Here is a 23,125-nt window from a genome sequence, read left to right on the forward strand (position 1 = left end):
CACCTGAGACACCAGGAGTTTTTGGGTCAGCCCTGCATTTATTCTTTTATAAACCCCCATTGTGGTTTCATTTGTTTGTCTTTTTATTTTTTGCTAAACTAAAAAGCCCCCAATACTGTCCTCATGGGAAAGGTGCTCCACAACCTCCCTCACCATTCATTTGGTTGTCGTTTTCTGCCTCCCTTTTCAGTGCATCTCTGTGGATTTTCTAAATCATGTTTAGTACCTGGATTTTTAATTTAGAGGGAAAAAAATGACCAAGGGCACAATCCTGTCCGACTCTTCAGCACCGGTGCCGCAGCAAATATTCCCATACCTTGAGGAGGCCTCTGGGACTGCCTCCCCACCACACTGCAAGCCCCATTAGCACAGCTGAACTGGCACTGGAAAATGGGATAGGACTGGGCACTAAGGGCACAATCCTAACCAGGTCTACTCAGAAGTAAGTCCTATTTTGTTCAATGGGGCTTACTCTCAGGAAAGTGTGGTTAGGAGTAAGCCCCAGTGACTATAAGAGGACTTATTTCTGAATAGACATGCACAGCATTGGGCTGCAATCCTGTGCACTTTCCTGGAAGTAAGCGCCACTGAACACAATGGGGCTGACTTCCGAGTAGACCTGCCCAGGGTTACACTGCAAGTGAGACCTTCCCCAAATGATAAGCAGCGGATTCAGCTGGATGGATGCGCGTTTCCTGTGCTTGCTGGGAGGGGCCGAGGAGAGCAGTCCAGCCACAGCCCCCTGGCTGCCCGCGAGTGGGGGCGCATCTGGGGCGACCTCGTCCCCGGCCTCCCGGAGGGCCGGCCCTGCCTCCAACATGGTGGAGGTGTGCGTGCCAAAGTGCGGGCACGCGCCTGCTCCAGCCCGGGCTGCGGATCCTTTGTGTCTCTCCAGGAGGAGGGGCCGGGGCGGGGGGAGGGAATCCCAGTCTCCTCCGTGTCCTCGAGGCCGCGCTTGTGCGCCGAGGGATCAATGGAACCGCAGGCAGGCCCCCTCCCCCACCCAGGGCGGCCCGCTCGCTGCAAGGCGCGCACGCGCCCCACCCCGCCGCCTGCGCCCCCCCCGCCCCGCAGCCGGGGCAATTACCTGTGCGCAGGCCCCGCCCCTTCCTGATTGACGGCCCGGGTCACGTGGGGAGGGGAAGGCGGAGGACGGCGGGGCGGCGCTCGCACCTGGAGCCTGAGCGGGGGACGCGGGACGGGGATGCGCTCGGCTGGGGCCACTGCTGCCAGCCTCTCCGCCGCAGCAGCAGCAGCAGCAGCCGCCTTCTCCTCCTCCTCCTCCTCCTCCGAGCCAGGCCGCCTCCAGCCGCAGCGCCAGCCCCGGCGGGGGTGCCATGGTGGCTGCCGCCCCCGCTGCCGCCGCGGCCATGAGGAAGAGCTTCCTGGTGCCCGAGATCAAGCCCCTGGACCAGTACGACTTCCCGCGGGCGCGCAGCGCGGCCAGCCTGGCCTGGGTGCTCGCCAAGGGCTACGGGGGCGCAGGTACCGCGGCTTGGGTCCCTTTCCCGGGCGGGGGGGCGGATCCGCAGCTCTCAGCAGCCAGACCCAGGCAGTGATTTTCCTCCCCTTCGAGGCGCTGTTGCCACCCGAGCTCTCTGGCCGGGCCGTCCCCGGCGCCTGCTTCCCAGCCGCGCTCCTGCCCCTCCTCCCGTCCCCTGGGGGCAGCCGGAGCATGACCTCCTTCTCCTCCACTGGGGGCTGCCAGGGCTCCCCTGCCTGCCTGCCCGCATCTGGTCGGGGGTGAGAAGGGGGCCGCCCGGCCACCTCCTGTGCGCATCCCACCCTTCGGCGCTAACAATGGGCTCGGCTTCGTCGCCGCCTTCTGGACCAAGAGCCCCGGGTGGGGCTGGCAGAGCCTGCGTGGCTCTAGGGAGCAGGTGCTGGTGCCCCCGATGGAGATGGGGAGGGTTTGCCCTGGGGCTAGGCGTGAGTGTGAAGGGGGTGCCATGGTGGGGGTGGATGCTGCTGCCATGTCTGTTGTCCCTCCTTTCCCAGGGCTGCCCAGTGTACATGCTCTTCCTTAAGCCCAGTTTCTCACCAGCTTCTCTGGGCTTTTGTTGTAGCGTCAGTGTGTGCATGTCTAGGGTGTTGCTGGGTGAGATCAGAGGCGGAGCACCCCGGGGTCCATTTGGTCTGTGGAGCCCGAGGGTATCACTGGTGCCCCACCCTTGGCAGATGCTGGGAAGAGGATGTCGCTGGAGGTGTTTACCTTTGTTCACTGGCACCTCTGCTGATGTCAAATTCCTTGAGGGGAAGCCCTGCTGTTGGGCACAAGCATTTCACATTTCCCCACCTATAGAGCTCCAGTCTCTTCCTTGTTCCTAGGCTAGGCAAGGCAGTGATTGCTGTAAAGGGAAAAAAAGATCTGGTGTCATTTATGCTGGCCTGGGATGCCACGCTAGTGCTTGATCCCTTGGTCTTTCTTTGGCATAGAATGTCCACTTCAGGGCTATATTGTATCAACTCGTTCCCTTTCAGCTCCTTTGGAAATGTTGGGCCCAAGCCTCGGCATCTTGGCAGCTCCAGCCACTGTTCTTCTCTTTGTCTCTGCCAGGCCTAGCATTAATGTCTTGTGAAGATTTGCAGATGCTCCTGATGGGGAGCAGAGGAGGGGGTAGTGAGTGGGTAGTAGACACTCCCTGGTGGGGATTGACCTTGTTGTTGCTGCTGCTCACAAAAGTGAATGCCTTTGTCACTGCTGGGGTGCCCCCCTGCTAACCTGGTTCTGCTGCTTGCATTTTTTCACTCTCCTTGCTGCCAAAAAAGCAACATGACAGTGTGCAGGTTGTTATAACAGTATTCTTAAGCTTCCTTAAGATGGGTCCATATCTGTCAGTCTAGAGTGGCTGTAGAGGGAATGGGGGTGGCCTGCTCATGTTGGGGATGAGCTGCAGATGAACTATCTCTTTGAGCTGTGGTAAGATGGAGATCTGGGTCTGTTGCAGAGCTCTTGGCTAAAAGTATAAGGAGCTCCATTGCCAGCGCACCTGCGGTTAGCAGGTTGGACTGTTGGTTAGAGGTGATGGATCTTCCTCTTCATGTGTGTTAAGTGGGAGTTGTTCCTCTGGGTGTGTTAACCTGGAAGTAACATACTAGGGTTTGAAGCCTGAAAACTTGGATTGGGGGTGGGTGGGAGGGAATGGCTTCTGAGCACCTGTGGGAAAAATGGAAATACTGTATCAACCTCTGCTTTCTGCAAGGACCTCTCTTCCCAGAAGCTGTTCTTACCCTGTGAATGAAGTGTCACCACTTGTGGAGTACAAGGTGCAGCAACAATTTCATGAAGCAACAGGAGGAAAGGAGCAGATTAATTGCTGCACTTGGTGAATGTCGAAGTGCTGTGTTTGTGTTATGCTTGTACTCATGGGGGGTGTAATTGGGTGCACAGTTCTCTAGCTGTGTAAATACATGATTTGGCAAAATCCAAGTGAGAACAGGTTCCCCTTGTCCCTGCCCTTCCTGGTCATATTGGTGACACACAGCAGAAGAACACTGCGATGAAGAGAGAGCCTTGTCATTTGCCTTGGGTGGAGGCCAGCATGCCTTTGGTGAGCCAGTGCTGGGTTCAAAGTCCAGGGAAGTGTGGTGAATATACCTGCTAATGTTCACAGGCGCTCCAGGCTGGAGCCTTAAGGAAACTTTCAGTCTGCGAGTCTAGCCCTTCTGGGCATGACACCCGCTACCCCCCATACCAGGAAACACATGTGACACTGTTAGCAAATGCTTCTGAAATAAAGCAGTGGTGATGGTGGGAGTCATCACTGGGTCTCAAGCCAGGAGTTTGTGAGACTGGAATGATCTAAAACTACCCTGTTTGTTGAAAGTCAGTGTGAAGCAGCAAAATAAATAAATAAAGCACCTATATAAAAGTAGTCCAACCTTCAAATTAATTTAATCTATTTACAGTACCGTAGTTCTTAACATTTTCATAATAATTCCTAAGTACTTGTTGGACCTTCCAGTCCTTCTTACCAAATAGCCGGGCACTTATTTTATTATATTTGTATCCCACCTTTCTTTTCCAATGGGAAACCCAAGGCAGCTTACATCAAATTTAAAACAATAAAATATAAAAGGAAACAAACCAACGTTAGCAATATCTAAGTACAAGAACTCACAAAAATTATTACAAAATAATAATTACAAAACTTAATAAGCCACTAAACAACACAGATGAGCAAACAGATACAGCTAGGTAAAACTAAATTTAAATTAAAAGAATAGATACTAAGAACTAGTTGAAAAGTTTTCAAAGCCTTGAAGATCACAAGGATTGAGGGAGCAGTCCTGATCTCTTATGGGAGGGAGTTCTATAGGCTAGGTGCCACAACAAAGACGGTCCTGTCATTAGTTACTGTCATCCACATTTCTGAGGGTGACGGCACCTGCAGCCTCAAAGGACAAGCAGACTTGAATGGGGAGAGCTTCTGCTGCGCTCACATTTTTCAATTAGTAGATAAACCTGATAGAAGCCATCTTCTTACATACAGAGAGCCAAACATTTAGTGAAGAAACCTTGAATATTTCTGGGGATCTGGACACTATCGCTATGCAGTGTGGGTTGGGCCCTGTTGGCCACCTCGCCCAGAAACTGTAGACTTCTCCATAACTGGTTCAAGAACTAGCTAGCCATTGACAGGGTTTCCTCCCTGACATTGCTGTGTATGTTGCATGCCTGAGACAACCAATTTGTGTTATCATAGCATCCTGAGCCTTAATAACACTATGAATTTGACTCTTCTTCGGGTTCACAAACCAGGGCAGTCCTTACCCCTGAGGGTTTGAATTAGGAAATGAGGGAGGAGTGGGAGTCACTTGAGCAAAGTCCGCCAGTGGAGATAAGAGCGCAAATCAGTTGCTTGGCGGCTGGTCCAAGTGGATGGACCTGAGTGAGTCTTGCTGTCCACTGTCACTATTTCAGTGCCACTTACTATTTTGTGGGCCAAACAGAACATTTGGGTATTGGCTGCTTTAGTGCTTTAGTTCAAGTGACAAGATTTTCTTTCAACAAAGCTTCTAGGAATAAAGTGAAATCTCGATAAATAGTTGCACTGCTCAACCAAGCAGTTCTCTGGTTTTGCAGCACAGCACTCAGAATTAAAAACTGTGTCTGGGCCACTAAATTGGCAGCTGAAATATGAAGGGCAAAATCAAGCCCAGTTGAGTTTCATCCAGTCTCTGGGTGATAACAGGTTGTTGTATCAGCAGAGATGTTGTGCAACTGAGCAAGGCTGTCAAGAATCTGATTGAAACATAGTATATAAGACTGCAAATTATATGTGCACCACCCAGTGTGAACTCACAGAGGAAAGAAATGAAGGTAGTAAAATAGAAGATACATGAGTATCATTTATTTTTTTTCAGAAAAAGTGGGATATAAATCTTTTAAATAAAATGAACATAAATAATACCCTTTTCGAGGTTCTAGGTATTTTTAGGCTCTTTATCCTTGTAGAAAGATGCCTAAAGCTGTGCTCAGCTTGTCTAGCTCAGTTCAGAGGCAGGGTTCCTTCTAGTCTTCTTGAAGGTTTTCAGGGAAGGTGCTTAATAACATCCTGGGTAGCTTGTACTGCTGCTCAGCTGCCCTTTGTCAAAAAGCTGTTCCAGATGTCCCACTGTAAGTGCTGTGACTGGGATCCATGCTTGTCTTTCCTTCTTTTGTCCTTGTAAATGGGTATACTGTATCCCTTCATTTTGTGAACTTTTATACTTTTTTTTTCTCAGTAGATACTGCTCATAGGTTGAAGAATTCTGAGTTCAGATTGTTGCTCAATCAGGAAGCTCACAGATATTGCTTTGGGAAAGTTGCCCTCTTTCTCAACCGAACAAATCTCATTTGGTTGTTCTGAAGAAAAATAAGTGAAATCCATGTGCCCTGCTCTGATTTTCTTGGGTGGAAGGCAGTACATAAGTATCTTCTTTCCTTTTACCTTTACTACAAGTTAGATATGAATGACTCCTTTAACCTTTCTGTGTATCTTCCTCTGAATCATGTCTTTGTTGGCTTTCTAGAACAGAGGTGTAAAACTCATACAGCAGGCCAAATAGCATTAATGGTACCACTGAGGGCTGAAGTGCAGTTAAGCAGGAAGTGACATTGTTAAGCAGGTGATGATCAGAAATAAATACTTTTTTCCTCACTTACAAACTCATTAGCTGCAAATGACAGAAGAGAAAATATGTAAATATTTACCATAGTTTCAAGATGTGGGAGAGCCCAGTTATCATGTGGACCGCACTTTTCGTAGCACTGCTTCTACTGAGGGATCAACTTGCAGCTCAGCAGTTGAAAGGTATTCTGCAAACTAACACCACAGCAGAAAGAGTGCTGCTGAAAGGGTGGCCCATGTGACCGTTGGGTTCCTGCAGTGCATCCACAGCTTCTCCCTTTCATCTTCCTTTTCCCCTGTGTTGTTCCATGCCTTCTGAGGCCTCCTTCTGTCTCTCCTTCCCAGTGCCTCAGCAGAAGTGTTGCTGTTGAAAAGATGGCGCTGGGAGAGCCCAATTATCATGCAGGCCACCCTTTCAGCAGTGATACCTCAGTCCTGCTGAAAGAGTGACTTGCATGCTATTGGGCTATCCCAACACTGCCCTTTCAGCAGTGCTGTTCTGCCAGTGTATCACTCTGCAGCTCAGGTTTTGCTGGGAAAGCCTAATTATCATGTGGGCTGGATAAAGAGATTCCATGGGCTGCATCTGGCCCACAGGTCTTACGTCTGACACTCCTGTTTTAGGAGGTACAGTAATTTCTAGATACTCAATAGAGACAAATACTCCAATAGAGTACAGGGAGACCCTTGTTATCTGCAGGATTCCGTTCCTGGAACCCCTACAGATACCAAAATCTGTGGATGTTCAAATCTGCAGATTTGGGCACCCCCAGACTCTCCAAAAATACCTAGAGCTGTGCTCCGGTCAGTCTGGAGGATGATCTAAGGGCCTGGGCTGTGTGCAGAGCTGCACATGCAGGGCTTCCCCAGACCGCAGAATGCCTTATAAGGGCATAAAAGCATCACTTCCAGTTTATTGTCGCCCAAAGTGGACATTGCAGCTTCACTAGCCCTCGGATCACCCTCGGGACCCAGGTTCCCATTGGGTTCACAAGGTTCAGATAGGCCCAAATCCACAGATTCTGAATCCATGTATATTGAGGTCCCAGTGTATTTCTGTGTAGCCAATTTCACTTGTGAACCTTAAAAAAAAAATAGCAGTTACTATGAGCTTCAGTTTCTAAGTTGTGTCTTAGTGCTGCTAAATCCTATCCAGTTTCTCAGTTTTGTAACTATACACTGGCTTTAATCCAACTCTAGTTGTATGCCATAATTGAGGCCTTGGATGGGAATGTGAAACTGCATCAAAAGACATGTCCATGCAGTTCAATGGGACCTGAATGGGCATCAAGAAGATGCATATGTTAGATACATTTCACAGGGTGAAAGTCGGTTTTTTTGCTGTTGATGTATAAACACTGTGAAATTTTTTTTACTCCTTGCACCTAAGTGATCAAGTTTGCTAAGGTCATTGCGTTCTAATTCTGTCTTCCATGGAAGATGTAAGGAGACTTCAGGCTCATGAGATCTACTGTGTTTTTTATTAGATTCCCAAAGTCCACCCACTAAAGTAAGTTTCAAGATAACCATAAAATGGTAGGTAGCCATGTTGGTCCATAGACAGCATTCAAAAGTGTTGATCTGGTAATTCCTTTATTTAGGACCAACCAAACTGATCTTGCTACACAGGACTTTGTGTTATTTTGTTGGTCCTAATAAAGAGATTACTAGATTTTGGTAGTTTCATAATAGTGGCTCAGGGATAGTCACACACAGAAGGAACAAGGTTATGGTGGCCCCAGCTGGTGTCCCCCCCCCCAAAAAAAAACAACAAACAGCAGTGAGTGTGCTGCCCGATCTCCCAGTTGTTTTCATCGTGGGTGCATAACCATGCACACCAACATCCCACTCCTTATGTGACAGCGCTCAGCAGCAGATCAACTACAATTAATTTGCCCCAATCATTTTTGTTTTGCTGGTTGGCCTGCACATTAGTGCACACTTCTTGTTGCTGCCTCCTTTGAGGTGGCTGGATCCTGCCTGCCTGGTCAGGCAGTAGGATGGTAATGGCTGTCTTTGGCAGTGGTGCTGGAGGCAGTCCCATCCGTTCACTCACTTGCTGTCCCTTCTTACCTTTTTCCTCTTCTGTGGTCATTGCTTTGCTGCCCAGTTTTCAAATAGAGCATCCAAGTGGGCTAAAAGAAGGTAGCTGGGAAACTCACCACCTCACTTCTAGTGAGGAATTTTTTTCCTTTTTTGGAAGCAGAACAATGCTTCCAGCTTCTTCCTCCTGACCTACTCAGTTGTTCAATTTGTAAGCAGGGCAGTAGAGCAAAATCCATGGCGGAGATGAGCAGAAGCAAGATGAGATGGCCATTGGGCCAGTGGTTCTACCTGTACCCATCTGCTGCTTGAGGCAGCTCACCTCGTGGATGGCAGCCCTAAACAGGGTACATCTGAACACAGGCACATGACTAAGGAATTTGTTTGCAGCATCAGAACTGAGCTTGTGATTCCTTCATATAATTCTGGTTTCTCCGTAAGCTTTCTTCATTTCACCACTCACATTTGCTGCTATAGTCAAAACAACTGAAAAACAGAATCCCCTGCTGATCTTCTGCAAATCACCCATAGATCTACCAGTAGGTCCTGATTAACCTTCCAGCTGCCCCTCCTCTGTGGTGTTCCCAGTTTTTCTGAAGGTTTATGTCACCTCCAGGCTTGGAAAAAAAAAAGGAATATGTTTGTTGCAGTGTAATAAAATGGTACTTAACCCAAGAGAGACTCCTGAGAAATGTGGAAATATCATCTTATAGCTTCATAAACTTCTGACAGTTCAACAAGTATCATGAATGTTTTTCCCTCTCAGAATGTCATGTTGAATTGTCAGAAGTTTATGAAGCTATAAGATGATATTTTGTTTTGGTATGGCTTAGTTTTGGCAAATCCATGTTGGTTGCAGCTGATCACCTCATTTTCTTCTGTTTGCAGTTTTAAAAATGGATGGATAGATAATAATAGATATAGATAGAAATTAGGCCTCTAATTCTTTGTAATCTTATTAGCCCAGTGATATGCAAACACGTTTTTTGCTTATCTGCCTGAATCTTACATGTCTTGTGAGATTTATCAAAAGATGATTGTTAGTGGCTTTGAGGTTTCTACCTCTAGTCCCTTTAGCTCCTCAGGGTGTCATTTTGCAGGACATGGATACAAATATTTCTAGCACTTCTTTACTTGGCCTGGGGGCTACCTTTCTCTTCGTGTCTGTTTGATCTCCTCTGGTAATCATTACCTTTTTTTCCTGAGAAAACTGAAACAAAGTAAACATTTAACAGCTTGGCTTTCTTCTGAAAATGACTTTCTTGTGAAAAGTCCAGGCCTCACTCTTCTCTGGTATGTTATGATTCCTCTTGTCAGTGTTGAATTTGTGTATTCATCCATGGAATCAAGATCTGTGTGCATTGTTTGACCCTATTCTTGGGGAGGGGAGGTATGCCTTGTAATGTCTGGCTAGAGTGTCTTAAATTGAATCCTTGGCCAAGTGCTTGCTGTTGTAACCTGATTGAAGTGGTGCCAGGTAGTTCCTGCTACCATCTTTTGCAGTCATCTCTTTTTAATTCTTCTCTGAAATCTTCTGAGTCTTTCTGGCTGTGCCATAGATATTTGTGACTAATGTCTTGCATTTTCCTTGGGACAGGCCTAGTGCTGACCTGCCAGCATCCTTAGCTGTGCATCTTGTGATCTATATAGAATTCTATTCAGTTGTTTAAGAACTTTAAACTTCCCAGTGTTTCTCAATGTTTGTCCTCTGCTGTACAACTTCACAGAATCTACCTACTGGAAGTACCACCAGAAGTAACTGGCGATGACATCATCGCCAGTTACTTCTGGGTTGGGAGGACAAATGTGATGTGACAAACACCAGTAAGAGGCTCAGGGTGGACAAGAAGTCTTTTTCAAGCACAGAAAAGCATGCTTTGCAGCTCTGCCCACCTTCAGCGTTCAACCAACCCTTCAACCACTATTTGATGTTTTGCATTTCTGGTCCTGCTGCTAGGCGGCAGGTGTCCAGGGATCATGTGAGTACCACCAGACATAATTTCAAGCACCATAGGTGGTACCAGTACCACTGGTTGAGAAACACTGTTCTAGTCCAAGAATAGCACCTTTTAATTGTTCTGTAGACACAGGTGCTTAAAACTGTCTTAGACATGTCGGGATGTATTTCTGTCTTCAATTGTCATGGGAGCAGGGCTGACAACCCCTGTGTTAGATAGGAATGGGCTTGTTGTTGCCACTATATTCCAGATCCTTTAAGGACTCCGAATATGCCATCTTGTCTTAGCTAAAATTTGCTTCTAGAACTAGTCCAGGCTGTGCCTGGCATAATAATCATTGCTGTAGACATGTATTCATCTCAGTAGGTTTCAGTGGAGAAAGAGGTAAGAACGAATCTTTTTAGACCTAAGATCTTTCTTGAATTCCATTCTGAAACCTGGGTCTGTCTTTTTCTTCCATCATGGAACTCAAGGTGGTGTATGTGGGGTTTCTGGGTGGTCACTGACCCAGGCAGTGACCAAACATTCTCTGCTTTGCTTCAACAAGATGACTGTATCTTTTGTCCTCAGGCAGTGTCCTCAGGCCCAAGGATCTCATTATACAACCTGCCTTTTGTTGTGTTGAAACCCTGTTGGCCATGAGCTTATGATCTACCATTCAAACCTAATATCACAAAGGGACACTCATTCCCATAGAAGTAGTGTGTGTGTAGAAACCTGGCTTGCTCTCTTGGCTCATAGTAGCCATATTCAGGCCCACCCTGCTACTTGCAGCACAGTATCAGCTGGAATGCTCCATATAATAGCTTGTGCTGGTGTCTCCATAACTGTTGTGGGACTGCCTCACCTGACCACTGCTTGTGTAGTCTCTAGCCCTGTACATACATAATCTATCCCTAGAGATGGATGGATAACATTGTGGGTGCGCCAGTAAGCCATGCCTTGCTAGGTGCTCTGTCCTACCATGCCACTTGTCACAGGAAGTGTTTGTCTGTGGAGATGTACTCTATCCTCTATGGAGGGAATATTCATCTGATTTTAAAGACTTGGGTTCAGCATTCTGGATTACATGAAATGCAAATTAATGTTCTCCCCATGGGGAGAGGGGAGACAGGACATTGCAGGTGGCAAGGGTGTGGCTTGCTGGTGCACTCATCCATCCAATGTTATCCATCCATAGAGAGTCCCCATGGGGTAGATACTGGTACAGTATATGGCTTCTAATGTGTCCTAATGATGTCACTAGACTTGTTATACAGCAGTTACTTTCTGGTAAACAAACTGGAAGAGGCCAGAGATCACTGGAAGGGAAAGAGGTTCTGAAGTGGTTACAGTTGTAGAGGAGGTCTGGATTCTGCCCCATCATCAAGCTGGAGTGGGGTGAAAGGTTATTGCTCCTGTGCTAGGACTCCTTGGCTTCATTCCCAGCTTCATTTAACCTGTTGGTAACCAGCATACCCACATGCTGATAGTTTAGGCCTATTGTAGGCTTAGTTTCTTATGGCTGGGAATGGCATTTGGACATTGTGGCACAATATTGACCTGCTGCAACAGCATCTCTCAAAATGTCGCACATACTTATTCCTGTCAATGGTAGTGGCATGGAGCGCAATGACCACAGCTCTACTTTTCCCAAGCCACCCTCGCTCCTGGTAATCTATAGAACTCATAGGGTATTCTTCCTGTGGAGTTCTGTGGAGTAGGATGTCTTGAAATTGAGAGCATATGACCACCCTATGGCCTGATGCAGTGCATGACAGTGGCAAGACAACGTATCTTTTGATTCCATTGGATACCCTGATAGGCTGCTTGTTAGCTCGGTGTTAAGGTTTCCAGTCACTGAGCTCCTCCCCTCTCGCCTGGCTGTAACCCTGCTGTAGAGCCGGAGCTGTGTGACCTTGGCTTTCTGAGAGGGTGGGGGAGGTGACTGCTGCCCTGCTTGTGTTTTTCTCTCTAATCCGGCTGCTTGGCTAAGTCTCTTGCATGTGATTTTTCAAAACGGTTTTCTGGCTTGAGTCAAGCCCCTTGCCCTCTGAAACCCATGTCACTCTCTACTTACTGTGTGCTTCAGAGTCCTGAAGCTGCTCCCCTGCCCAGTCTGCTTAGCGAGACCCAATACCAGTATGGTATCGGCAGCCCATTAAGTTTGCAGCTCTATTCCTCAACTGGAGAATGACTCCAGTCCTCAAGCAAGGGAATTGTCTCTCTGCCTTACCAGAAGTGGTGGTGGTATTACTGTTTTATTTACTATTATACTGTGCTGTACTGTCTTTCAAACCAATTATTGTGTTCATTTTAGGCCCCATGTGCCTAGTGAGATCCTTTAAAAATTAACTTGGGCCTCAATACATAATGTAGACCTTATTCATGCAAATAGCAGAACGTGGTAGTAGACTGTTGCTGGTACAACTTCTGTTCCTCTTTGTGAAGAAGTTCCTGCAAGTCAAAAAGCAGTATATTGTGAAGAAAGATTCTAGCCCTGACTTATGTGCTAGCTTTCTATTTGCTGAGAATTTTCTTTTTTACATAAGGGCGCTATTAAAGGTGTCACCATCCACACAGTGTCTGTTTCCATATATCTTAAGGTGGACAATACAGTTAGTAATTGTGCTGCATATGCTGGTCCAGGTACCGTCTGTGTAAAGCAGGTGTTCTACCATATGGCTCCTTGATCTAGTTGGGCTATATGTCATTCTCCCCCCCCCCCAATGTTGATCCCAAGGCCTTTGACAAATGCTGCTCCAGATTGAGGACAGACACTCTGTCCTATCATTTTGATGATGAGGTTAGAGAAGGGAATCTATATATGTATGTCTACTTTTTTTGTGACAGGAGGTTCTATCTCCTGTGAGCTGGTGAGTTTTCCAAGGCCCTTGATGTTATGTTTTGCCTTTTGAAGTTTCTGCTTGATCCAGCCTGTTCTCTTTGAAATGCAGCCTTTATTATTGCACAGAATGTTATGAGTGAGGCCCCTTTCAGCTGGGTTGCTACCTGAATGAATGTGTTAGGAAACAGTTTGTGCCTGGGAAATGGCCTTCAGTGATAGCAGTAAAAACATGTCAATTCTCTTCCTCCCCTCCCCCCCCCCATCCAGTGTCACTTCAGGCTACAGCACTTCCATTCTGGGGCCTCTACTGCAGTTTGTGGCTTGTTGTGTATGTGGGTGTGGTCTTGTGTAGGAGTCATGTTTTGCCTGAGTCCATCTGGCTCCTGCATAGTTCTTGGGATCCTCTTCTCACGTGTGCTTACACAAGCCCCTACCGTTTCATCCTGCAACGGAATAGGCTTGCTGAGATCTGTGGATATTCTACAAGAAGGCTGAGAAATTTATGACGGGGTGGAAGAACCCTCCTTGGCTCATTCCCTTTCCAGTCTTACCTGCTGGAAGGGGTGGGAAAAGCGGAGCCAGGGTTGTGAGGCACATAGTTGGCTTTGTTTGGATTGAGTTGCCTCCAACAGGTGTTGTCGGCTTCCTGTGCTGTGCAGTCATTAACTTGTGCCTAAGTTACCATTTCTGCACATTCTTATGATTACACAGCATGAATTGGTATATGCTCAAGGTGTTCTAACCACAGTTCTGTTGACAAGTCTGTACTACCTCATTCTCAGGTGACATGATACATGCAAACACATGTTATCTGCAGCCTGAGGGCTCCTTTAGAACAGAAAAATGTACGTCTAGTGGGGGTGATAAAAGAGTGGAAAGCTAGGAGGAGGATGGCTGCTGAATCCTTTCTTGACCTTTGGTTTCTTCCTCAGCATTTTCTGCAATGACTTGTCCTTCAGTGGAGGAATGTGTGTGTCAAACTTTTGTTTGTGAGGGAAATTATGTATTTGAAATCCCAAATAGGACATTTTGGAGCAGGGAAGCGGTATGCATGGGAGGAGGTAATAAATGTCCCCATCATTACTTCTCTTTCATATTACCCCTGACCAGGTGACAAGTGTACCATCAGGGTACGCTTACACAGTTACATATAATGCGGATTTTGGGCCTGAATAAAAGCTGCATTAAGTTTTGTGTTTTTAAACATATGTTCTTATCACCCCATATTTGGTTATGCCGCTCTTCCATGATCACAAATGCAGATTAGAATGAAAGCTTCACTCTAGTGCCCCTCTGAATAGTGGAAACTTTCCATGTGATACCATGGTTAAATGAACGCGACCTTTTTATGTGGTTTTAATTCATCTGAATAAGTTGATTATTGAAATAGTTGTCTGAATTCAGCTTGCAGCTCTAGGAGAAGAGAGAAGTTGGTACCTGCAGCATTCTTACAGGGGATATAGGGCTTAGAGTGGTGAATTCTACTTGCTTTTCCCAGCCTTGGTAATGTCCACTTCCCTTCACAAATTGCAGAGGCTGTTTGAAAAGTGCTTTCCTTGAACCATGGTGTGTGTCTACTGTGATAATGGATTGTTTGAAGGAATTGACAAAATCACTTGAATGAGGTTTAACCTGCATTTGGGCTCAAGCCTGTTTACACAGATCATGGGATGCTGTGCCTCTGACTATGAGTCCTTGTCTGGAGGACAGTTTTCTCTTTTGCATCCTTTGTGGTCAGTGGCTACACGTGTAACTCAAGGTGCCTGACATGCTGGGATGTTGCATAGCATCATTTTTGCTGCTAATTAAAAGCGTTGAGGCTCATGCCTGCTAGCAGTGAGCAAGGGAGAGCCTTCCACTTAATTGCTGAGAGAGCTTGTTTTGTTCTCCTTGCCTTATGTGATTTAAGTTTTTCTTTTAATCTGTAGCCTGCCTGGTGCAGTAATTTCTGCCCTGGGAGTTGGGCTGACTCCTTTCTAGCAACCGCACTGGTGTGCCAGATTAGTCCTTAGTCAGACATGCATGTGGGGCTGATGATGCCTTTCCTCAGGCAGCCTTCTCATGTGCTGTAAAAGTACAAAGCCACTGCATTTCTTTGAGCTTGATGGGTCAGACTAGAGATGCAGTGATGCCCTGAATGTTTGCACTCGCCTACAAATGCCTCAATCCTACCTGCATCCTCAGTCAGGCCTTTCTCTTTTCTGTTATCTGTTCTGATGTGGTAAGAAGCACTAGGTCAAACTGCCATGGCGGCCTGATGTTGGAGCTTGATTTGGAGGGCCATGTTTCTGTCCTTTCTCTTCTCTTCTCTTAACACCCACGCAGGCACTATTCTATCCAAGAAATTTCCCATAATGAAAGTTAGTTCCTTCTACGTATCCAGCAATCATCATTTTATGTTTCTTCTCAAAAGAGAATGTGGCCATTGCTCCTTGTCATGTGACCAAGGAACCATTCCCTGTTTCCTCAGCTGTGCACAGAAATGAAGTGGTTCAGCACAGAAAGCTGAGTAGACTCATGCTCCATGCATGTGCCTTCTCACAGTTACATGATAATAGGGTGTTCAAATTGAGTGTGGCTTTACACTACTAAGGTATGTTTAATGCTATGATTAATTTGGTGCTGGTTAACTGCAAGGGAGAAGGAAGTGCTGGGAAAGTTTCAGTTTGGAGTTCAGTCATTTTAGAGTGGACTTTCCAAATTTTGTTGCCTCTACCACAATCCCATCACTGCCACGACCATTTCATATTTACCTACGGCTACCTTTCCTTTCCTTGTCCAGGTGAAGAAATTGGTTTCTTGTGTTTGTGTAGAACACTTTGGGGATCAGACTTAGTGCACAAATGCACAAAGCCCCGCCCCTTACCTTCATGGTAAATGAAAGAATCCCTGCCAGAGACTAGCACACTTTTCTTCAAGATGGAAGAGTTCAAGTTAAAACACCAGTGCGTATTGGGATAACTCCCAGCTAATAGCAGTTGTCGTTCTGGCTCCAGGATGTGAAGATGGTTGGGGCTTCCTGGCCTTGGAAAAGGGGTGACTGTTGGTGTTAATGCAAAGTGAGCCACTGAAGTTGAGTTCCAGGTAAAGCCTTGGCAGCCAGAGCTCTCCTGCCGGGCCTGTCTAGATAAATAGCTCTGACTGCCAACAGGAATAGTTCCCTGCACCAGCCCACATGGGCCAGCTTCCTCCTAGACTGGGAGGGCTTGCTGCTTTGGGAACTCATGTGACAATGGAGAGTGAAGGAGGGATATTGGTAGACACCCCCCCCCCCCAAGATCTGACTGAGCTGTTTGGCTGTCACTGTTGTTAACTGCTCCAGTCCTAGTATATCTGGAATGGTTCCTTCCTTAAGGGGGTAAAAAGGACTGTCCTGATTATCCTTGGAGCTGCATTGCTTGCTTCCCCTGTTGGTTGCTCCTGCTGCAGTCTGCCCATTTTTACTGCAGCTGGGCAAAAGGAAGCAGGTAGCAACAAACATGCTGGTCCTTGGAAGCAACAGTGAAGCGGGGGGGGGGGAGGACAGGTACCCACAGTAGAATATTGCATGAACCTTTCATCTCTGGGGTGGCCTCTCTTTTTGTACTGTCTCTTAAATCTTGTGGTGTTTAAGCTAAGCTATATTTTATTGCTTGCCTGAGCATTGGACTGTGCATTCTGTTTGGTGTATTTGGTGGAGAGAAGGGTTAGCTCTGCAACAAACTGGTGTCCTCTGTTATACCATGCCTCATTTATTGACTGTGTTTCTTGGTCATAACATGTGGCCACCTTCTGACTGAAGCCATGCTTGTCAAAGCAGCAGCCCCCTCCAATTTCAACTCCCTCCAAAGCAGGTTGTTCCCTTTGTCAAGTTGCCCTGAGGACCTGAAGGTGGGTGTGGGCTCTGCCAAGATGGGTGGATGGTCTTGTTTTGTCTGGGCTATGAGCCATGGGGTGGGAAGGAGCTGGGACCGTAGCCACAAGTCTGGTCTCGTGCAGTTGTCGTGGTGATCAGGTGATGCTGAATCAGCTGGTGAAGCTGTTCCACCTGTTCCCCTTGTGCACTTGCAGGAATGTCAGTCCCTCCCAGTAAAGTCACTGGCAGGAGCTGACACGTAGCTCTGGAGTCTCGTGGCCTTGCCTCTTGAGGAAACTACCTTGAGAGCGCGCGTGCGTGTAAGCCCTGGCATTATCTCTCTGTCAGGGAGAGGCATGTAGGAATTTCTTGTTCTTCCTGTACTTGCCATTCAGAGCCCAGTGTGTTGGAGACCCTGGGAGAGGAGTTAGTTCACAGTTCACTGTGTCAAAACGGGAAAGGAAAGCCTATGCTACTGCCACTTGTTCTTGAGTTTATGGGAAGCCTGGTTTTCAGCTTCCACTAAATTCTACTGCTTTCCCAAAGCAAAAGGTAAAATGTCAGCAGTGAGACTCCTGATCTAACACATTTAATGCCAATTTTCCTCTTGCAATCGAGGTTCAGGACTCCTATCTCCTTTCTTGCTTCTTCTGTTCCTTGTAGTAGTCATACTAGTAGTCCTGGATCCCTTTCTGATGTAAGCTGGAGAGGATGAATGTATCTGAGGCTGCTGGTGTCAGTTAATTAAGTTTCATTTATGGCTGGATGCCTACCCTTGTAGTGGGTGCTCCTAAGCTGTCCATCTGCACTAGACTTGCTTGGTGGGGTGTGCATGTGTGAGAAATACAGCTCTTCCCCTATCCTGCAAGGCTGTGACTCAATTTTGGAGTCCTCAAGCCTGACACTCCAGTATCTTGCTCTGATTTTGAGAGCTGCTGGCTCAGCCAATTCCCTGTCCATGGTGTTTGCCATTTTCCTTTGTTTGCTTTAGAGGAAACATGCTGGTGTTTCTTTAGAGGAAACACACCTAAACATGCTGATAGGGGAAACCCCTCATCTCGAAATGCTGGTCTTGCCACATTGCCTGCCTCCGTGGATGCTGTGCTAGGGTCTGTGCATGTATGTGTGCGTGTGCTTGTCTGTGCTTATGATGCCTGAAGCATAGTCCTGCTCAAGTACTCGGGGATTAGTCTCACCCTTGCTGCTTCTACTTCTGCTTAGATGCTGAGTGTGCCGTGCAAGTCTGTTCCCATCTGCGGTTCTGACAGAGAGAATCATCATACCTTTAGTGGCGTAACAGACTAGAGTACACACACACACACACACACACACACATAAAACCAGTAAACAAAAAAATATAAAATCCTAACCTTACTTTACATTTGCGTTTTATTGTCTCTCCTTCTCTTAACAATTAAATTCAATAGAGATGCCACTTTCACAGAGATTTTCATTATCCCCTGAAAGGATAAACCGCATTTTTTTGGAGTCAGCCCAACCCACCCTTTTGTCCAAGAGACCCTCAAGAGAGGCTGAACGGAGGTCCTTATAAGGGGACAATATAGAACAGGGGTGCTCAATAGGTGGATCGCGATCTACCGGTAGATCGCGAGGCAAAATGAGTAGATCGTGGAGTGCCGACCTCCCCCCTTCAGGTGCCTCTGGGAGGAAACGCCGGGAGTAAGGCCCATTGTACTCAATGGGGCTTACTCCCAGGTAAGTGTGGCTAGGATTGCAGCCTCACAGCCTAATCCTAGGCATGTCTACTCAGGAGTAAGTCCTGTTATACTCAGTGGGGCTCAAGGTACACCAACATACATTGTACGCATAAATGTTATATGTTATGATGTCGCGAACATTGTAAAAAAAACTCTGGTAGATCTCCGGGCCTTGCTAGGTTTCAAAGTAGCTCTCGAGCCAAAAAAATGTGAGCACCCCTGATATAGAATCATGTGTTGTAAAGATTCTACCACACCTAAGGAGCGAACGTGACAGAATCATGCTGTTCACCTTTACAGGAAAGGGATCTGGGAAAAGAATATTGTCCAGATTCCCAGGAAGTGGCTTATTTGTATAGCTGTTGCTCTATTGGATGGACCAGTAATGGAATGGGAAAAATAAATTAGAATCATGAATCTGTGTAGCATGTCTTGGTTCTTGACCCCAAATGTCTGGGTGCGTTATACACAGTGTGGTCTTATCCATTGTTACTTGGAACTATTATTGTTTACATTTATATCCCTCTGAGAAGTTCAGGGTAAGCATATATGGTTGTTCTCTCCCCCCGCGCCCCCATTGATCTTTGCAATAACTCTGAAAGGATGGTTAGACTGAAAGATGGTGACTGGGCTATAGTCACCCAGTAAACTTCATGGGTGAGTGGGAATTGAGTTCATGGAGGCTTATGCCCAAGTAAATGTATGTGGAACTTCAGCCCAAGTTCTCCAAAACACTGGGTAGGATAAGATTGCCATGTGGAATAACCCTCCCCTTCCTATAGGAATCTGCATGTCCCCCTAGGCAAAGGAAGGCAATGAAGATGCACCTTCAGCTGACCCTTATGGTATGCTGAGGATGTAGTCTGAATTATGTCTGACTACTAAAATGAGCTCAGAGCATGTATATTGAGGATTCAAACTACACACATGGGTGCCAGAAGTGTCCAGGGCATGTGAACCTGAGCCTGACTCTGTAGATCTACCCTTGTAATCTAGGATACTATATGTGTTGGAGGGGACAGGGCAAGACAATAGTGTAGTAGGTATTGAAGGGCCCTAGAGAAAGCGGGCAGGGCATCTATGGTGCTTTCTCTTGGGTTTTTCACTGAGTTGAAAACCCAGGATAACATGCCTAGGATCTCTCATTAGCTATCTTTTGAGGTTAGTTTAGACCAGCCATTTTCAACCACTGTGCCGTGGCACACTGGTGTGCCACAAGTGGTCCACAGGTGTGCCACTGGAATTTGGGGGAAGGTCTTTTATTAGTAGGGCCAATGGGGATGTGAGCCCCCCACTGGCAGCATGGTGTGCTTTGTCAATTGTAAAAAACCTGATGGTGTGCCTTGACAATTTTAGTGGCCTTGTCAGTGTGCCATGAGAAGAAAAAGATTGAAAATCACTGGTTTAGACAGTGAGTGACATGTTCAGAGATGTCCTATTGAGCTTTGTAGTAAATGGGGTGAGGTTGAACTTAGGCCTCCTTGCATTGGAATCTCATATTCCAACCACTGTATCTCACTGACGGAACAGAGAAGGTGGCAGAAGACTTTCAGGGCTACTGAAGATCAAGCTGACTCTGGAATTTGGAATGAATGTTTGGAATGAAAGCAGACGTCTGGTTTCTACTGAGTTGGATCCTTAGTCTATCTTGTCCAATATTGTCTACACCTGGCTGGTATTAGCTCTGTAGTGTTTCAGTAATGGTCTTTCCCAGCCCTACCTAGAGATGCCAGGTATTGAACCTGAAAGTTTCTGTGTGCTGAACATGTTCTGCCACTTGTGGGTCCCTCCCTTAGAATGTAGAGGACATGTTTGGGTAGGTGTGGTATTCTAGGGAAACTGAAAGTGTGCATAAGAAGTAACATGACTGCTTATCTCTTGCAGAGCATGTCCCAGCTGAGCTGCACGAACCCTTCTATACAGACCAGTATGAACAGGAACACATGAAACCCCCCCTTATCCGCCTGTTGCTCTCATCTGACATCTATTGCCGTGCCTGGCGCCAGGCCCTGCCCTCTGGACCTGATAATGCTCCTGCCCCCAAGGATAATGCTGCCTTGCTGCAACTCCTAGCACATCGGGGCCTGGTGCCCACCTTTCAAGACAAGCCAGTCAAGGAGGCTGACCTGCACCACAAGCCCATCAGGCTGGTAAGTCTGTGGGTAGGCCATGTTTCCTAAGAGTTTTTGTACTGTTGAACCTGCTGCTGGTCTCTCTTGTGGATGAAGTGGGGAGAGGCCTCCTGTGCCAAAAAAGAGAATGGATGAGACGCTTTCCAGGTTGTCAGCTGAAGCCTCTAACGGAGGCAAGGGTTATTTGTAGTATTCTCTTCCCAGAGTTAATTGATAGAATCATTCCTCTTAGTTGTGAGGGTGCAAAGTATGGTACACTTGTAAGGTATGGTACACTTGTAGTTTAAAGACCTCTGCTTCTTTCAGAATTGTTTAGCAGGGCTATATTCAGCAAGAACAGTTTTCCCATTACTTCAGCACTGTGATGGGAGAACCTGGTGGCACTCTGGCAGTGCTTGAATTATGGGAGGGAAAAGTAGGGGGCTGTAATGAAATTCACAAACCCCCCTTTGACACCCCTCCATCTTAAAAACAGCATTCCTCCTGCATCCTTTGGATAGCGGTAGTTAAATGGGTTGTTGTAAAATGTAAGGGGGTCATGTCCCTTCTGCTCTTCCCTCACCTTGCAATTCAAGCGCAAACCTAGAGTATGTAAATAAAAAAAATAGTTGACTAAATTCACATTTTTTCACTGTGAAAGGATAGTTATGTTGGTCTTAAAGGAGTGAGAAGATATTGCTTGAGTATCTGTTCTGCAAAATGCTTCCTTGCCTCAGTCTCTCTCTTTCTCCCTGTTAGTATTAGGTGCGTCTTGTGTGGCGCCGCAGCATCAGGGTGGGGCCTTTACAAGCTTAGATCCCAGACACCTTGTGGGAACCCCTTCCCTCATCTCTCAGTGGGTGGAGAGGGCCGAGGTGTGGCTAAAGCAACTCCAGGAATAGTTTTTCCCAGGAGTTAGATTACCACTTGGGAGAGAGGAGCTTGCTGTCACTCCCTGTAAGTGTTCAGTACTGATATATCAAAGAGTCAAGATGAATAATGATGGGCTACAGATGGCTGGTGTCAGTCATGTGTGAATTCTTCCGTACAAGGCACAGAACTGACATACAGAGAAGTCCAAGAATTTAGGGTGCCACAATAGCAGTTGCAGAGCAGCCTGTATATGTAAGGAAGAATATACTGGAGGGGTGTAGGTTTTGCTTTTCTGCCACAGTTGCACCAGGCAGTCCGGTCATATATCTGCTCCTTTGACCCTGAAGCTCCTATAGCAGCAAAGCATGGAGGAGGGGATTTCCTTCTCTCGTTCTTCCTTCCCATTTTACCTGTGTGGTTTGCAAGCAGTGCCCCTTGGAGAATTGAGTGGAAAAAGCACAGTTTTATTTATTTAGAGAGGGTGCCTTAAACCCCTTTGAATTATGTCCAGTGTGAGCAGTTGCTGAAATGCTAAGCTTGCTGCTGCCTGAGAGAAGGTAAAGGTACAGGAGGAGGTCAATTTTGAGTTTCCAGTCCTTATTCACCCCACCACGTGTGAATTTCAAATTAAAAATAAACCCAGGAAGACTATTGAAGGTCTGAGATGAGAATTCCAAATCGATAATCTTGACAATACTGTAGATGGCCAAAATTTCCTTCTGTCAGTGGCGTATCTAGTGGGGGGGTGCCCCAGGTACCACCCTGGGGGGTGACACCACAAATACCCCAACATCGCTAACATCGTGGAGGTTCAGCATAACCCCATCATGCTATATACCGTTGGATGTGGAATTTCCAGCAGAATACAATGCAAAAACCTGATTGAAATATCTTCTTTCCATCAAAAGTTATGGCCAAAATACCGGAAACAAAAAATGCATGGAACCCTATGGACAATGAAACCGAGCCATATCGCGCATTTACTCGCAAGTAGGCAAACTTGCCATAGTTGGTAGGAAAGGGCAGGCTGAGAGGAATCCAATGACACCAAAATGGGTTCCTATCCAATGAAAGCAGCCCCCTAAAAACACCCAAGGAAGCTTCATCAGCCTTCTGTGGTGGGGTTTGGTCAGTGTTCATGAGAAGAACACGTGGGGTGTGGTAGCCATGTTAAGCCAGAGTTACTGCCTTCCCAGACTTTTCTAGCTGGTGCTAGGAAAGGATGTTTGAATTGATGGGGCACTGTAAGTAGGGATTTCTACTTTCTTCTCCCATGACCCAGTAATTATAATTCTGCTGCTGTGTGGGTAGTGGAAGGAGTGGGGGAAATCCCAGCTGCTGCTGGTGATGCCAGCAGGTGTCTGATGGCATTGTACTGCAGTGAGTGGGTAGATTGCTGTTTTGCCTTGATTTTGTGGAGACTGGGATGGATGGGAAGTTCTGATTAGCTGAAGGGGAGGATGTTGTTTCTCCTCAGTTTCCTGTTATGCTAGGGAATGCTGTCAGCTGAGGAAGCTGGTAAGTGAAAATTTGATCTTGAGGGATGAAGAAACGTTGCTGGCAATGCTTGATTCCAATTGTAGGCTTTTAGATACCCCCTTTGCTCCCTCCCTCCCTCCAGGAAGGCATAGGTGTGCCCATGGGACA

At 46.8% G+C, this 23,125-nt stretch overlaps 1 protein-coding gene across 5 annotated transcripts in view; it reads left to right on the forward strand.

Annotated features, from left to right (window-relative positions):
* Nucleotides 1-1,104: 1,104 nt before the first annotated feature.
* The window catches only part of CAMSAP3 (calmodulin regulated spectrin associated protein family member 3), a 44,301-nt gene continuing 22,280 nt past the window's right edge, over nucleotides 1,105-23,125 (forward strand). For all 5 annotated transcript variants that reach the window (XM_066615193.1, XM_066615194.1, XM_066615189.1 and 2 more), the window contains exons 1-2: nucleotides 1,105-1,485; nucleotides 20,379-20,644. In XM_066615193.1, the coding sequence (XP_066471290.1) occupies nucleotides 1,338-1,485; nucleotides 20,379-20,644 (414 nt within the window). In that variant the 5' untranslated portion in view covers nucleotides 1,105-1,337. The remainder of the gene's footprint in view (nucleotides 1,486-20,378; nucleotides 20,645-23,125) is intronic.

Source organism: Tiliqua scincoides, chromosome 2 (assembly GCF_035046505.1).
Source record: "Tiliqua scincoides isolate rTilSci1 chromosome 2, rTilSci1.hap2, whole genome shotgun sequence".
NCBI classification, from domain to species: domain Eukaryota; kingdom Metazoa; phylum Chordata; class Lepidosauria; order Squamata; family Scincidae; genus Tiliqua; species Tiliqua scincoides.